General features: G+C 36.5%; 1 protein-coding gene across 5 annotated transcripts in view; it reads right to left on the reverse strand.

Moving 5' to 3' along the window:
- The window catches only part of LOC103908669 (cell adhesion molecule CEACAM3), a 42,231-nt gene extending 32,476 nt beyond the window's left edge, over positions 1 to 9,755 (reverse strand). For 4 of the 5 annotated variants that reach the window (XR_012397712.1, XR_012397713.1, XM_073937227.1 and 1 more), the window contains exon 1: positions 9,450 to 9,755. Coding sequence is in view for 2 of the 5 variants with exons in the window: in XM_073937227.1 (XP_073793328.1) it covers positions 9,450 to 9,495 (46 nt within the window). In the remaining 3 variants the exon portion in view is untranslated. The remainder of the gene's footprint in view (positions 1 to 9,449) is intronic. The other variant, XM_073937228.1, reaches the window with a different exon arrangement.
- Between the last annotated feature and the right edge of the window lie 8,252 nt (positions 9,756 to 18,007).

Here is an 18,007-nt window from a genome sequence, read left to right on the forward strand (position 1 = left end):
ATGCTGGCACATAAAACCTAAGGATGTTCCATATTGAATCTAGTTTCGTTATGTAACTATTTATAGTATAGTAAATATTTATATCTATTTTTTACTGAGGATTTGCACCATGTTTATTTGGACTTTGACACATTATTTATTATTTTTTTATTTGTTCATTGTACAAGTGGACACATTCTCTCACCTCAGCGGTCAAGATTAAGTCCTGAAAATCTCAACATGCTTACATTTCTTCATCACAACCTAGACTGAAAAAAACAACGCTTTAAATACATGTTTACAGCCATAAACTTGGTATTGCGCTTTTGGTCTCCCATTTATCCTGCTTATAAGGAAGGACAGTTTAAGTTTATTTTTGTCTAATCTTAAAAGACCCTGCTTGTTTATTCCTTCTAATTTAATTTATTAAAATGGGAAATTCAGTTTATTTTTATAAAAGACTTCTATAGTTCTATTAAAATGGTTCTTTCAAAAGTTTGTTAAAATAAAACCTTTGTTCAGTCAGAAAACGTGTTCTTATTCTTTTCAGGGTCTTTGCTATGAGAATTACTATTTAATACCGTGTACCGTGAAACCGTTAAACCGTGGTATTGTTTTAGACGATTATCATACCGTAAAAAATTCATACCGTTACAACCCTATTCACAACACAAATAAAGATATACAAATTATTAAATAACAGCATAAAAACTATAACAAGAATTTAGCGAACTCTCTGTAACCAGAAATAGCCAGAATCACACAATGCGTGGCAGGTGTAGGACAATAATGTCTTTAAAATCAGCAATTATTTGTCTTCTGCTGACATGTTGAAAGAAAAACAAAGAAAGGTAAGAGCTTATTTACTTAACTTGTATATTCATATCGTAGGGATGATGTTAATACATACTGGCGATATTATTTTGTTGTTTATTTTGGTGTCAATATATCCGCAAATAACTGCCAGATTCTAAGTTTTGCGCTTTATTGGCTCTGAGCCAGAGAAAGATGAGTTCAGTGATTGATTTAGGCCAGGGCTTTTCAAATCCGGACTCCGTAATATTCAAAGTTTTTCCATGTGACTTTTGTAATGACATCCCGCTATCATCCCGTTTAATTTTCCAATACTTCCCCCTTATGTTTAATCTTTCTATGAAAAGTGAAAGCACCGTCAACACAGCCGATCTCAAATGCGATAGAACTGCAAGAGCTGTTCAAGAGAATTGTGCTTTCGCTTTATTTTGGCTTGAAAGCACGTTAAAATGAATATAAAACTTCTGCGTTCACTTTCTTTCCAGTAAAGATGTGCGTCGACCGTCACAACTTCTGAATCAGTGTAGCCTATACATGCTGACTGACGGACACCTGCCATATAATAAACTCATCCCAGATCCCAGATCAGCTTCTGCTTGTGGGGGGTAGGGTTAGGAGAGTATAAAGAGAGAGTAAAATTACAGTAATTAAATAATGGGATAGCAAAAATGTTGTAATAATGTTGCTTGGAGTTGCATATTATATTAAGTCAATGTAAGCACAAATGGATTTAATGTAGAGTTATATTCAAATCCAGACAACATTCAGAATGGATAATCACTCGACTAAGTCCACAAATTCAAGCAATATTATAATCTTTTTACAGATATAATGAGGTTTGAGTATGGTTTCATTCACTGCGGCTGATAACAGAGTTCTCTGGAATTAATGTTAATAAAAATGCATTGTTGCCTTGGTAATGCAAGCATAATTTAAACAGAAGAAATGCCAGAAAGTGGCATGAGAATGTCAATCGAGAGTGTCTTGTAAAATAATAAAAGTTCTACATATATCCTCCTATTTTCATTTTATTTTGAAGCAAGCTAACAAAAAATACAAGGCACTTTGTAAAAATATATCAAAAGCTTAAAATATTAATTTAACAGTTTAATTGTTATTTGAAATTTTTATTTGATTTATTATTATTATTATTTTATTTTTATTATTAAGCACTGTTACTTCACAGCAAGAAGGTCACTGGTTCGATTACCGACTGGGCCAGGAGTGTTTCTGTGTGGAGTTTGCATGTTCTCCCCGTAATGGTGTGGGTTTCCTCCGGGTGCTCCGGTTTCCCCCACAGTTCAAACACATGCGCTATAGGGGAATTGAATTCACTAAAATGGCCATGGTGTGTGTGTGTGTGTGTGTGCGAGTGCGTGTGTGCGTGTGTGTGTGTGTGTGAATGAGGGTGAATGGGTTGTGGCTGGAAGGGCATCCACTGCGTAAAACATATGCTATACTAGTTAGCAGTTCATTCCGCTGAGGCGACCCCTAATAAATAAGGGACTAAGCCAAAAGAAAATTAATAAATGAGTTTTATGACTGTCTGGACTCGGCTGTACTCGACTTGGACTTGGATGTTAAGAACTCGGACTCAAGTCCGACTCGATCCCTTTTGGACTTGGACTTGTACTTGACTGGTTAAGGACTTGGTCTTGACTTGGACTCGACAAAGGTGGACTCGACCCCAACTCTAAATAAAAGTCTGTGGTTTTGCATATAATGACTTTATCTTGCTGGAGTTTATAGCCATTTCACTTTACTTCAGGATGCATTAATGCTGCTTTTTAGGTCTATTGGAGACAATCATAAATATTCCTAGAAAATCGAATAAATGTTGGAGGCATACTTGTCACATAAATGCACTAAATCGCACTTCAGCAGAGTTTATGTGAGAGCGCACAAGAAGATCTGCACTTGAACAGCGAATATTTGAGGGCGTGCAAGAAGTTCTGTGCATGAGCAGAGGAAGTCAGCATGCAAGCAAAGAGATTCGCATGCTCGTATTACATAAATGCGATCTCGACCTCTAATACTGCACTCACGACATATGCCATTGAAATAACGCCATAGGTAGTTGGTAGATCTGTGTAAAAATGGCCTGCCGCCACAGCTGGAAAAAATCCTACAGGAAACACTAGGGATGTAACGGTATCAGAATTTCACGGTACGGTAATACCTCGGTATGAATGTCATGGTACGGTATTTATTGAATCATTTACAGGAAAAAAAAAACTTTTGAAAATACTCCAAAAAAGTGCCACAAGTGTCAATGACATACAAATTAGTCATCTATCTGTTAGCTTTGAAACAGGAACTTCAATTTTAATAACAAAAAATTATTAAACCATGTAAAAAAATAAAGTTTCAATTTAGTATTGTTGAAAACTCCCCTCTCATTTGGGACTGAGGTTTCTGGGACAAGAGAGATATGACTTGGCCCATGTTGACAGCAGTGGGGTAACGTTGTGCATTGTCTTTCCCCCACTTGAGAAGACAAACCATGAGTGAGATAGAGGTCTCTTTGCGGTACAAGTCAATGTCTGCATCAATCTGAACAGTGTGCTGTGTTTCTGCAGTCCCATGACTGTTATTAGTCGTATTCCCCAACTTGCAGGCACGTGCACATAGGGCTCAACCTGTGCAGTGCACATGCCCTTTTTAGTCTTGGATAGAAAATGCCCTTCCAAAACGATCAAAAGTGCCCCCGCGACGCGACACAACCTCCGTCCAGTCCAGCCCTTCAGTAGGCGCGCGATAACACCTCTCTTGAGTATGCGCGCTCAACCCCCCCTCGGCGCTTTACAATACGCGCGCCACAACACAGCTGATCAGAACGCGCGCGACAGCACCGCTATTCAGCACGCGTGCGGCGACAACACCCGCTTTAGGTTCGATCATTTCCATCTTTTTTTCATCTCCGCTACTAGCAGCACACTCCATTTCCGCATTACTGGATCTGTAGCGACAACAGACCGCAAAGGATTATGGCCACGCCGGGGCTGATGGGAAATGAAGTTTCAGCTACCTCCCGTTCGCTTCATTCGCCTGAGCAAATTTTCTCAGAAGACCTATAGTTTTACCGAGTCATGCGACTTCGGTAATATCGAAAAAATTTAATATTGCGGTATGACGGTATTTACAATACCGTTACATCCCTAGGAAACACTGTATACAGTTTACCCCAGCCAGGATCACGCAGTCTGTAATGAGTATTCTGGGACATGTGTGGGTCTGTGTGTTTGTTAACAATCGCTTTTTGTCCCTTTTAGTCTTTCCATGTCCCCAGTCTGAGAACCAGGGCCCGGTTTTTCAAAAGGTTTAATCCGGATAAAATTGATCCTATAATTGGTTGCTTTGGATGGCGGCGCCTTCGCTGGCTGCGGCTGCATCGGCTCAGAACAAGACAAAAATTGCGTCAGAGATAGTGTTAGAATGAGTAAAACGAAACTGATATATAACAGGCAGAATCTGTTGCTACTAGAATCTGCCAGTAAACACTGCTCGTTTGATCCAAAGTTTATAGAAACACTAAAAGACTACGGACTACTGAGTTGTCGCGAAGAGGCCTGCCGAGTACAGGAGACATCTAATGACTCCACCCGGACGAGGTGGCGGCGGCAGCTGTGTATGCGCAAGCAGAAACGTGGGGTTCGTGGAGGAGCAGCAGCTAGGCTACGAGCTTTTCCCTGCCAAACTTCGCTGCCTTCACTGATGGTGGCAAATGTCCGATCATTAGAAAACAAACTGGACAACCTCAGACTCGAGTTAACATCGACACAGGAGGTGAGAGAATGTTGTACACTAGTTTTTAGCGAGACAGGGTTAAATGATTCCATTTCGGATGAAGCGATAAGCCTAACGGGGCTAATTGTATTCCGGGCCGATAGAAACGGCACACTCAGCAGGAAATCCCGAGGTGGTGGTCTCTGCATCTTTATTAATAATAGATGGTAGAGGATGTAAATATGATCTACTCATACTGTTCGCCTGATATTGAGGTTTTGACAGTAAAGTGCCGCCTCTTTTATCTTCCGAGAGAATTCTCCGTTGTTTTTATTATTGCTGTATATATCCCTCGAGATGCAGATACAAAAACAGCCCTTGATGTATTATACCATTTTATAAACAGACTTCATACTTCTCATCCAGAAGGAGTAATCATTGCTGCGGGTGATTACAACCAGGCAAACATGAAGAAAGTGCTCCCCCACTTTTTTCAATACATTAATTTTGCCACAAGAGGTATGAATGTATTGGATCATGTCTACACAAACATTAAACTGGCATACAAAGCAGTTCCTCGTCCCCATCTTGGCTCATCAGATCACCTTTCTGTTATGTTAATACCAACATACAAAGCCCGTCTCACAAGTACCAAGCCCTCTATAAAACAAGTGAGAACATGGCCAGAGGGAGCTATGTCTGAATTACAGGACTGCTTTGATTGCACAGACTAGACTGTGTTCAGAGAGGCCTCCACAAATGGTCAAGGCACAGATATTAATGAATATGCTGATGCTGTATCCAGTTATATTTTTAAGTGTATGGAGGATGTCTGTGTCACTAAGAACATTAAAGTCAGAGCAAATGAGAAACCCTGGATGACTGCAGAGGTGCGGGCTTTGCTAAAAACAAGAAACTCTGCTTTTAAGTGTGGGGATGCAGCTGTCCTTAGGTCTGCTCGGGCCAATCTGAATCAGAGTGGCAAAAAGAGCCCATGGAAATAAGATTAAAGAATACTTCCAGGACCACAAAGACACTAGAAGTTTATGGTAGGGTATTCAGTCTGTTACAGACTATAAAAGCATATCACTGTCCTGTGAAAATAACATTGACTTTCTTAATGATCTTAACAACTACTTTGGAAGGTTTGATGCTGTTAATAATACACCAGCAGTGAAGGCCACATTGCAGCATGACGAGCAGGTGCTAAGCTTTGATATCACTGATGTCCGCAAGACCCTAAAGAAAGTAAACACTGGTAAGGCGGCAGGCCCTGACAAAATACCAGGCAGAGTACTCAAGGGGTGTGCAGAACAACTTGCGCCTGTTCTGACGGACATATTTAATATCTCTCTGCATCAAGCTGTTGTGCCATCATGTTACAAAACATCTGCTATCATTCCAGTGCCAAAAAAACTTTCAGTCCCTTCTTTAAATGACTATCGGCCGATAGCTTTAACTTCACTAATAATGAAATGCTTTGAGAAACTGGTAAAAAGTCATATCACCTCCATCCTTCCTACTTCACTTGACCCACTTCAGTTTGCCTATCGGCCAAACAGGTCTACTGATGATGCTATATCCACTGCACTGCATCTGAGTCTTGAACACTTGGAGAGTAGAAACACATCGGTACGGATGCTGTTTGTTGATTTTAGCTCTGCTTTTAATACTATTATTCCTCAGCACCTGGTCAATAAATTAGCATCTCTAGGTCTGAATACACCTCTTCGGAATTGGATTCTTGACTTTCTGACAAATAGGCCACAGTTTGTGCGAGTGGAGGGTATTTCGTCATCTACCACTCAGCTCAATACAGGCTCCCCTTAGGGGTGCGTCTTGAGTCCACTGCTATACACTCTGATGACCCATTTTGCTGTGCAAAACTTAGCACTAATCACATTATTAAATATGCTGATGACACCACAATAGTGGGTCTCATCCAGGATAATGATGAGAGGAACTACAGGAAGGAAGTAAAGCTCTTCACAGAGTGGTGCTGGGAAAACAATTTAGTTCTGAATGTTGATAAAACTAAGGAGTTGGTGATCGACTTCAGGAAGAAACGCCCCACTTATTCCCCTGTATATATTAATAACACTGCTGTGGAGACTGTACAGCAGATAAAATTTCTGGGGGTCCATGTTACTGAGAACCTGACTTGGTCTCTCCATACCACTCGTCTTGCGAAGAAAGCGCACCAGCAACTGCACTTTCTGAGAAGGTTGAAAAGAGCACACCTCAGCCAATCAATTCTCACAACTTTTTACAGAGGAGCTGTTGAGAGTGTTCTTACTAATGGCATCTCCCTTTGGTATGAGAATAGCAGTGTGTCTGATAAGAACACCATTAAGAGGATCATAAAGTCAGCTGAAAGGTTTGTTGGAGTCAAAATTACATCTATCGAGTAACTTTACCAACGCCGTTGTCTGTCTAGGGCAAATAACATTGTAGGGGATCCAACCCACCCTGGTCATAGCCTGCTCTCACTCATGCCATCAGGCAGGCATTACAGAAGTCTGAGGAGCAAATCAGTGCGGTTTCGAGATAGTTTTTATCCTGTCATTATAAGACTTTTAAATAATACCATTTCTTAAGCGTTGTTGATAGCTAGTTTTTTTAAAAAATAGGTTATATCTTATATAATTATATATTTTTTTATATTTCTATGGAACTATAAAAGCTTATTTATCATGTTAGGATTTTATAGTGTTTTTATAGTGATGTTTTTTATGTTCTTGTTGGGTCTGTTGCAACGTAATTTCGTTCTGCATTACAATTCTATAGTGATGATTTAAATGACATAAATAAAGGAAACTGACTGAACTGAAACTGATTTAGTAATCCTGTTTTTGCGATCCGTGATCACGTAATCCAGCTTACTTTTTGAGCCAGTTTTTCAAAGCAACATCGGATTGGATCAATCTGATCTGGATAGGAACTTTTCAGGATCACTAAATCTGGATAACCAGTGCTCAAACAGGATAGGAAATCACAATGTAGAACTATAGATATGTAAAGAGTAGAATAGCCAGCGCGGGGTCAATATATCTTTATTTTTATTTTAAATGAAAACTAAGAAAATTTTATAATTATTAAAATAATAATAATAATAAATAATAAAAACAAAAAAAAAAACCCACCCCATCCTCTTCCAGCAGACCGCTCATCTGAGACCTACAACACTGTAAATTGAGGATATTTATAATAAGTTTAAAATATAGATGTAAAAAAAAAAAAAAAAAGACTTAATGTCAAAACTCCACAATACTTTCAGACTTCCTCATCTGATGTGGAGAGGCCAGCTTGTCTGTGCGTAGCCTTTAGGAGGCGGATCTCAAGACATTGGCCTTGGTTTGCTGCAGTTTGGTCAGAGTCAGTTGTTTCTCTGCCAGACGAAGCTGTGCTTCTGCCATTCAAGTCTCTTATTGCAATTGTTGAAAGAGATTTCAAAAATCAGTCATTGCCATTCTTTGCATTTTTTTTGTTATTCTGTAATCATTGCATGCATCACTAATAAATATTCTAAAAAGAAAAATATTTTCCATTGTGATGAATATATATATGTATATATCAATTAGTGACATAATAAAATTGATTGTTTTTGGTCAGTTTTGACAGCTGTTTGGGGGATTATTTTATGAGGCCAAACTCTTTCTACTTTGCTGTAGGCCTATACTGAAAGGCTGAATACGTTAAAGCCTATACTCAATATAACCTGACAGATGAACAAATAAAATTAAAACCTTATGAGTAAATAGTATATCTTGTAAGATACTGTATGATCCAAAAATAGTATTATTTAATAATTTTTTAAAGTTTTCATTACATTTTGGGAATGAAATCCACGCTAAATCCACCCTTCTGATGGGATCAGTTTAATCCAGGTTTTTTGGATCAAAGTGATCCAGATTCTACAAAATAGGTCTGAAAAACCCAAACTAAAGGTTTGATCCAGATAAAAACCAAGATTGGATTACATAATCTAATCTGGTTATGTAATCCGTTTTTTCTTTTGAAAAACCCATTTTCAAGATTTGATCCAATCCCTTATCCAAAATCCTAGTGGATTACTTTTGAAAAACCGGGCCCAGGTTACAGAGTAAGCGAGAGTACCTTACATAAGATCAAATGCACTTGGATTATTGCTGTAGACAAAGATACTGAGAACTTAAGGAAACATAGAACAAAGACATTATGATAGCATTGGGGAAATTATAAAATGTTTAACGTGAAAAATGCTTAATATGGCTTAATGTACCTAAACAACTAACCAGAGAGACACACATTTCTATCAAATGTTACTTGTAATTAACAATAACTAATATCAATGTCACATAAAAAGTTTTCTACCCCACTGAAGTCCATTATTACAGCTATAGTTTAATGTAACAGCCCTTATTTTAGTGTATAAAGTGAACAACATCAATTTAAACTTCCACAGAAGTAGTCCATTATAAGGAAACAGCTTAACGTAGCTTACTCTACCTTAACACTGACCAGGAAATTTCTGTCAAACTTGACTTTTCTAAACTATAATTAAAATAACAAGCCCTGATTCCATAGACAAAGTGAATATGCGTAGAATATTATTGTTCACTTTAGCTGTGGAAACAACTTATTGTATTTACAGTAGTTAGTGTTAATTACAAGTAATTTTTGATAGAAGTTTCTTTTTCCTAGCTTGGAAGTTAATGTACATTTAAGCCACGTTATACGTTTCCTTTTTTTATAACGTTAATGGACTTGGGGGAGAAAGCGCTTCATGTGGTGTAACGTTATTCGCTTTCTTTATGGAATTAGGGCTGGTTAGTTAGTGTTAATTACAAAATAATTTGACAGAAATGTGGGTTTCTCTTCACGTAAATTGTTCACGTTAAGCGTTAATGCGAAATCGAAAGTGTTTAAAAAAGCAGATATATCGCACTTACTGCACGTTAGTAGTAAAATCTGAAAGAAGGTGGAAATCCTCTTCATAATGTTGATGTTTCCAGCAAATTCAGATTTCGATGGGCATTATAAATATTCGTTTTGTGTTTGATTTTGAACTGATATAGCGACTATTTATTATAACAAAACTCGCCACAAGACCCCTTACTGAAACGACAGTTTCTAATTATGAGTAATTATGTTACCAAAAAAAAAAAAAAAAAAAAACTTTAAGTTTCCAACTATGACATAACTTTACCCTAAAAAGCTTACACGACTCTAACAGCGGACACTCTAACTGTATTCTTGTTTTCTGTTTTCTATTTCCTCTATTTCTAACGATGCTCTATCGCCACCTACTGAACTGGAGAGCGGAACTGATAGGCGAACATGAGAGATGAAAGTGTTTTTTTTTTTTTTTTATTCTTAAAGACAAATTAAGAATAATTCTTTCGAGTTTTTAGCTATTTGTTTTTATTTACTGATAATACACTAAAATTAATAATGCATGTAAGGAAGTAAGGACAGGCGACAAGGATATTTGTTTCTTTTTTTAAATCAGCAAAAGAAGTGTTTAAGTTGCAGGCTAAATAATAATAAAAATAAAATTATCTTACACTTGGAGCAACAAATAGGCCTATATAATAATAAAATTTTCCACAATGTTCACTTAATTTGTGTAATTATGTAAGATTATGACCTCTAATTAAACACATCTATTTAATAACTTGTTTGTAAATAGATTGACAAATAAAGGAATAAATAATGAAAATCAAATAATGTCCCAACTGTTGGAAAATTAATGCTGCCTGCTGGCAAACTAGGGATTGTTCAGACTAGTGAGTTTGGCCACTCCTAAAACTTTTTAGCCCAACCGTCTAAAAACTGGTTTAAACCAATGAGCAAGTTGTGTCTTCATGCACCAGCAGCACAGACGGTGTTTTTCACATCTGCTTTAAAGTTTCAGCACAGTCTTCTTCATCTCTTCTGTTATTTTATTGTGAAACATAAAAACTTTAAGAATGCTTTATAAAACCCTCAAACAAAAATGGCAAAGCATATATTTGACATGTTTATATTATTCTGTTAATTCTCATGGAGTCTAAATGGTGAGTATGTCTGTACATATCATTACTATTTGTCCTAATTGTCCACATGAATTGCTTTGTTTAGATTTAGCAAACTAATGCACAGTCTCTGTTTATTATGTTATTTTAAAATTTGCCTCTTCCAGTGATATCACAGAAGTAATTTTATTGCACAATATTGAATTAAAGACTTTATGAAGTGAAGCAGAACAAATAATAAAATAGTTTCGAAAACACAATTCTGCAATTTCTGACCATTGTGTGTGTGTTGATCAGGTGTGTGTGTTTTTGAAGTAAAGTCAGTGTCGATCACTGAAGGAGATTCAGTCACTCTTCAAGCTTGCTGAAATCCAGAGCGACGATTTGATAATGTGGAGATTTGGAGCTAAAAAGGAAATTCTTTTAGCTACATACAGCAGAAAAGACAATAAGGCAGAGACTGAAGCTGCACAGTCAGACTGGATCTCTGATCATCACAAACAGCAGAATCTCAGACTCTGGACTTTACACAGTGACCAGCATCAACTCAGACATCCCACTCAACACATTCAACATCACTGTCTATGGTGAGCAGAGAATTAACTACTCAGCTTAAAACTAAGTTATCACTATAATGTTTAATTTTTAGCTATTGAATTGTAAACGTTAACATTTTACACCTAGAATAGCATTGATAACTATTTTGTCTTGCTATGGCACATTATATTGTTAGCATTTTTATTATCTTAGAGACATAAATTGCATACTATTTTCATACTTCTTGTTTATAACACACAATATTAAAATATAAAATATCATAAAACTCTGTATACTCGTAACGTGTCATGTTTATTAATTTTCTCATTTAGCATTGTCTGCTTTCAAAACATGTGCACTATTAATTCTATCAGATTGTTTAAGTTATCTAAACGAATATATCTTTGTTTTTTTCTCATTAGTGTTTATTTTCTGATGTTTTTTCCAGTTTGTCTGCCCCTTCCTGACATCATCAGAGACTGTTCATCGTCAGAGCAGTATTGTTCAGTGTTGTGTTCAGTGGTGAATGTGAGCGCTGTGAGTCTCTCCTGGTTCAAAGGAAACAGTGTATTGTCCAGCATAAGTGTGTCTGATCTCAACATCAGTCTCTCTCTACCTCTGGAAGTGGAATATCAAGATAACAACACCTACAGCTGTGTGATCAATAACCCCATCAGCAACCAGACCACACATCTCGTCACAGTCTGTCAACCATGTCCAGGTACAGCACTACTGATTGGCCTTTGTGTTGTTTATTAACTAAAACATATTTTTTATATATTGTTTGTTGTAAAAACATCACATTGATACTGAATTTTATCCATTATAGAACTAGGCCTTGCTTTGTTGTACACGTGTCTGCCCTCTGCTGGAGGATTTCTGTTAATTGTTTCTATAGTCTTGTGGGCCCGGTTTTTCAAAAGGTTTAATCCGGATCAAATTGATCCAGATTTAGTAATTCTGTTTTTGCGATCCGTGATCAGGTAATCCAGCTTACTTTTTGAGCCAGTTTTTCAAAGCAACATTGGATTGGATCAATCTGATCTGGATAGGAACTTTTCAGGATCACTAAATCTGGATAACCAGTGCTCAAACAGGATAGGACATCACAATGTAGAACTATAGATATGTAAAGAGCGACAAGTAGAATAGCCAGCGTGGGGTCAATATAATTTTTTTTTTTTTAAATGAAAACTAAGAAAATGTAATAAATATTAAATTAATAATAATAATAAATAAGAAAAACAAGAAAAAGCCCACCCCATCCTTTTCCAGCAGTCCGCTCATCTGAGACCAACAACACAAACACTGTACATTGAGGATATTTATAATAAGTTTCAAATATAGATGTAAATAAAAAAAAATACTTAATGTCAAAAACTCCACAATAATCTCAGACTTCCTCATTTGATGTGAAGTGTATCCTTTAGGAGGGGGATCTCAAGTCTGGCCTTAGTTTGCTGCAGTTTGGTCAGAGTCAGTTGTTCCTCTGCCAGGCGAAGCTGTGCTTCTGCCCTTTCAGTCTCTTTTTGCAATTGTTGAAAGATTTCAAAAATCAGTGATTGCCATTTCTTGCATTTTTTGTTTATTCTGTAATCATTGCTATCATCATTAATAAATATTCTAATAAGAAAAATATTTTCCATTGTGATGAATACATATATGTATATATCAATTAGTGACAGAATAAAATTGATTGTTTTTGGTCAGTTTTGACAGCTGTTTGGGGGATTATTTTATGAGGCCAAACTCTTTCTACTTTGCTGGAGGCCTATACAGAAAGGCTAAATACGTTAAAGCCAATAATCACTATAGCCTGACAGATGAACAAATAAAATTAAAACCTTATGAATAAATAGTATATCTCGTAAGATACTGCATGATCCAAAAATAGTATTGTTTAATACATTTTTTAAGTTTTCATTACATTTTAGGCATGAAATCCACGCTAAATCCACCCTTCTGATGGGATCAGTTTAATCCATGTTTTTTGGATCAAAGTGATCCAGATCCTACAAAAAAGGTCCGAAAAACCCAAACTAAAGGTTGGCCCTGGGCCCGGTTTTTCAAAAGTAATTCACTAGGATTTTGGATAAGGGATTGGATCAAATCTTGAAAATGGGTTTTTCAAAAGAAAAAAACGGATTACATAACCGGATTAGATCACGTAATCCAATCTTGGTTTTGATCCGGATCAAACCTTTAGTTTGGGTTTTTCAGACCTTTTTTGTAGGATCTGGATCACTTTGATCCAAAAAAACTGGATTAAACTGATCCCAGCTGGGCCTGGTTTTTCAAAAGGTTTAATCCGGATCAAATTTATCCGAATTTAATAATCCTGTTTTTGCGATCTGTGATCACGTAATAGCACACAAAAACAGGATTACTGAACCTTTTGAAAAACCGGGCCCAGGAAACTAAGAAAAACAGATCAAGGTGTTATACCTTATACTAGTGATACATCTGTGCAAATATTTGCTATTGATAGAGTAATGTGGGAAGTACATGAAAATGTAATTCCCAATCATTATTATTTTTCTTTTTAAGAAGAAATGAAGTTTTGTTTTAAAAAACAAATTTGTCATAGTTGCAGCAGTTCAGAGGGGTGAAGAAATAACATATGCCGATCCGACATTCTACAAATGAAAAGCACACAAAACAGTATAATCATTCATGTTATGAATGGTGTGCATTCATTTCAGCAGTGAGTCAGATGTACAGTACTTCCCAGCTATAATTTGTTTGTTCTACAAATGTTCTAAAACATTAACATTCAATGTTGTATTAATTTTTTCTGCGGCTATTTTTAGTCAACATTTTTATAAAAGGCATAAAAAACATTTATAAAATGTGTCATCGCAAAACTGTTGTGTTCCACAAATAGTTCTGTTCATTTTAAATTTTTAAATATTTGATTTTTTTTAATTATTGCATATGAAGTTTTGCACTATGTTTGCACAAAACTATCAAATGCATAAAAAATGCAAAGGTTATCTGTCTCCATAATGAACAGCCAAAAAATCGACTAATCATCAAATAGATGGAAAAGACTTCATGTGCAGTCAGTCCCTCCTGTCTATTTGATGACTAGTGAAGTCATAGGAGGAAATTATGGAAATTAAGAATAAGAAATTATTCTTTTTAATGATGTTTGAGTGAACCCTGCTGGTGTCATGTTGTATCATTCACCCAATAGACCAATTACCAACCTACGTCACACATGACGTCACACGGGTCCCCGGTTGCAAAAAACAGACAGGCTACAATGGGAAAGATGTCATGTTTTGCGGTAGGATGCCGAATTCGAGTCCAAAAATGGAAAACTTAACTTTTACCATACATAACACACTGCTTTAATACCGACTGCAGACGTCTTTGGCTAAGTGGGAGCTGAATGAAGTGAGGAGCTAATTAGAAGTGCTGGACTCTGCAGTTCTCATGTCATATCAGGTCAGTTCATGCTATGCTGAATCATACACATCACTCGTTTTTGATTGCAGAAATGATTTCAGCAAAAACAGTTACATGTGGTTAATTAAACTGCTGACACTGAATGCTAATAACGAAACGTGAAAGTTACTTTTATTAAGGTAAAGTTGGTTTTATATTCATTCAGTTACAACTTGTGACATTGCGTGTTGGTGATTAATACCCAGGCCTTGTATAACGTTAGCTCCGTCTTGTTTCCTTGTCTTTGGCTAGACGGTATCTCGGTGTTTAGCTCTTGAATCTGGTCATCATGAGCAATATTTATTGCACATGACCTCAAAGAACAACATTGGCATCCAAAGACTTGTAGACTTTTTAAATCTCTCTTGTAAAATCACTCGGAGCTTCATTGAGATTGTATATTTGGGGCTGGATGCTTGGTCATTTCATCTTATCCAATATTCATTGGGTGGGTGCTATCGCAAATGGAGCTGTCAGATGAACGCCGGTCACTTTAACGTTAATTTTGCTGAATCACTGTGCTTGTCACTGGGTGACGAGCTGTTATAATGTGCTGTAAGCATTATCAAAATAATATATATAATATGTAAGTAATATATCTTATTGCTAAGACAACAACAAACTCTGCACCGCATCTGATGTCATTCCCTCGCTTTAAATGCTGGGGCTCCCTGTTGCTTTCTGCCACCTCCCTGCGCGCGCATCCTGAATGTTTACAAACATGGTAATTGGTCTATAGTAACTCCAAGTACACCCGTCTGCAGCCCGCAGATCGGGGCGGGGCTGAATATAGGACGTGGCTAAATGTGCAGCCCCGCCCACAAGTGGGCGGAACTGAACATGTCGCTCCGCCTAAGTCTTTCATTGGTTCACGGAAACATATAGATGTTGATGTACTGTATGCTTTCGATACCCGGTTTCCATCTCTGCATTGTGTGTACACATCTTCTGTCATGTAAATGGTCAAATTATAGTGCAGTACACCTCACGAGCTACGTATTATGTGTAATGTATTTAATTAAAGGCCTTTGAGGAGATATGAAGTTTTAAAGCCTTTAAAAAAAATTTTTTTTCTATGTTAGGGTTGGCGTTTTCCAGGTCGATCGTACAGTTGGTGGTCTTATTTACTTAGAAGAATAATGTAAACTTTAAAGAGTTTTGAGCAACACAGTCCATCACATGAAGTTTATTGATATCAAAGATAATAAAATATATTTTTCTTTGTGGCATGTTCTCTAATTTATATACTCTGGTATGTACAATATAAAACTTGATTCTTAACCTACTGATTCACACTACCTTCTGTTTGCAGATCATTGGCATTGATATATATTCATCACTATGATTCTTGTGGAGCATATTCTCTGTTTTATTTTATTTTACCTCAGTTCTTTCTCTCTTTTTGTTTTAATAAATTTTTGCTTTTAATTATATTTTATACATTTATTTACACTTCATGTTCTCTTTTTTTGTTTACTTCATAACCCATGCATGAAACTTATGCAAAGGGGAATGTGAGGAGGGGGCATGCCTTGTACAAACATATTTAATTCTTAGAGTTTAACTTTAATATACTGTATGTTAAGCGACATGTTGATGATTGTTGGTTATTTTGTACAGATACCGCCTGAGATCCTGTAGTGTATCCTACTGAGAGTTGTCACACAGGATGGTGATGATGGGACATTTCTGCAACTCTCACTGACATCCAGGACCTGCTGAGCTATTGTCAGTAATCCAAAATTCAAGAAGCAGGCTGTGTGTGTGTGTGTGTGTGTGTGTGTGTGTGTGTGTGTGTGTACACATGATAAAGAGTACAGAATATGCCAAGCACTTTTTACAGTACTCCGTTAGTTTTAAAACTTTGAATTATAGTTGTGTCTTGCTTAAATATGTAGATGATTTTATTTAGGTGTCATCAATCAGAGTGCCATATTTGACAAAGTGCTTTGTCTGTTGGGTATGGTAAGAGGGGGGTCCCGCAAGCATTCTGTTCAACAATTGACTTCCCAATATATTGCTAAGCAGATTGTTACTTCAATGCTGGAGGGGAATTTCCCTGTAATAAAATATAATTGTTTTATGTTTATTAAAGGTAATAATAATCACAAACTGCTGTATCTTAAATTATTATTATTATTTTCTATAAATTGTCAGTCTTCCTTTTGTACATGTGTGCATGTGCATACACAGATGTTCTGTTGACATCTGTTGTTCTGAGACGTCTGACATCTAAAAAAATATACAGATCAGCCAGATTTTTACTTGAACCGAAAAAGAGGGACTTTCAACTGAATGTATTGCTTTGTGTTGATGTTTTTACTGAAGATGAAGTTGGTATGTACTTATCAGCATTTGTCGAATACAAAATTCAGAAGTTTACACGAGTGCTACACTTATTAATGTCAAATTTATTTACATTAATTTGTGTCCTGATAGATTAGTAATAAATAAAACCGGCCGTTTATGCCACCCTATTAATATAATATTAAGTGTATTTAATATTCCAATTAAATGAAATAGAATAACAATGTTTTATGTGACTCTTAATAACCAAACAATAACCAAAACATTTTATTAAAGATCTACCGTGCAGAAATGGACCCAGAAGGGTTGTTACAAAGTGGTATTAAAGTTTTTACCATGTATTTACAAATATTACAAAAATAAAACCAAGAAGACTGCATTTTAATTCAGTAATATTAGATTATGAAATTATTAATTAAAATTTAGAACAGATATCAAAACCACCCAGTAGGTAGCAGCAGAGCACTGTCTTCATTCAAATGGAGAAACTACACAAAATTTAAATGGATTAGTAAATAATAAATAATGAAATTGATTGCATTCATAGATGACATACCATGTAATATGAAAAAAATTCATAAAAATTTTTACTCATGCTGGAACATTTACATATAACAGATAATATACATGTATATTCATAGCAGTGACACCATTGTGAAGAGTCTTTTGTAATATTTTTTAGCAGGAGAAAAACCATTGTGAAATTCACATAACTGTTAACATAATTAACATGTAAAACACTCAGCATGAATGTCCACTTTTGTGAACTTTTGTGTTTATTAACAATAAAAACAATATTTAAGAAGTTGTAAATGCATTTCCTGTTTACTGACACACCACGTAGTGAGCATTCACGCTATTACGTTTCCACTAACCAATGAAAATACAGGTGGGCGTGACTGAATGTGCAGCCCCGCCCCACATTCATCCCCGCCCAGATCTGCAGTCTGCAGACAGGGGCTTCATCTGGATGCAGACTTGAATATTAGCTGAGACAGCATAATTCAGAGATGCAATGTCAGACACAATGCATTCAGTGGAGCGAGTGATGTCAATATGTGGGGTAGGGTTAGAGGTGAGGTGTGCGCATTAAAAGCATTGTATGCAACACAGATTTTAACCTGGTCTGCATTCAGATCCCTCTCCATTCACTTTACATTTTGAGGCTGCATCCTTCCTCCTTTCACTGCATTTGATAT

Source organism: Danio rerio, chromosome 22, assembly GCF_049306965.1.
Source record: "Danio rerio strain Tuebingen ecotype United States chromosome 22, GRCz12tu, whole genome shotgun sequence".
Classification (NCBI taxonomy): domain Eukaryota; kingdom Metazoa; phylum Chordata; class Actinopteri; order Cypriniformes; family Danionidae; genus Danio; species Danio rerio.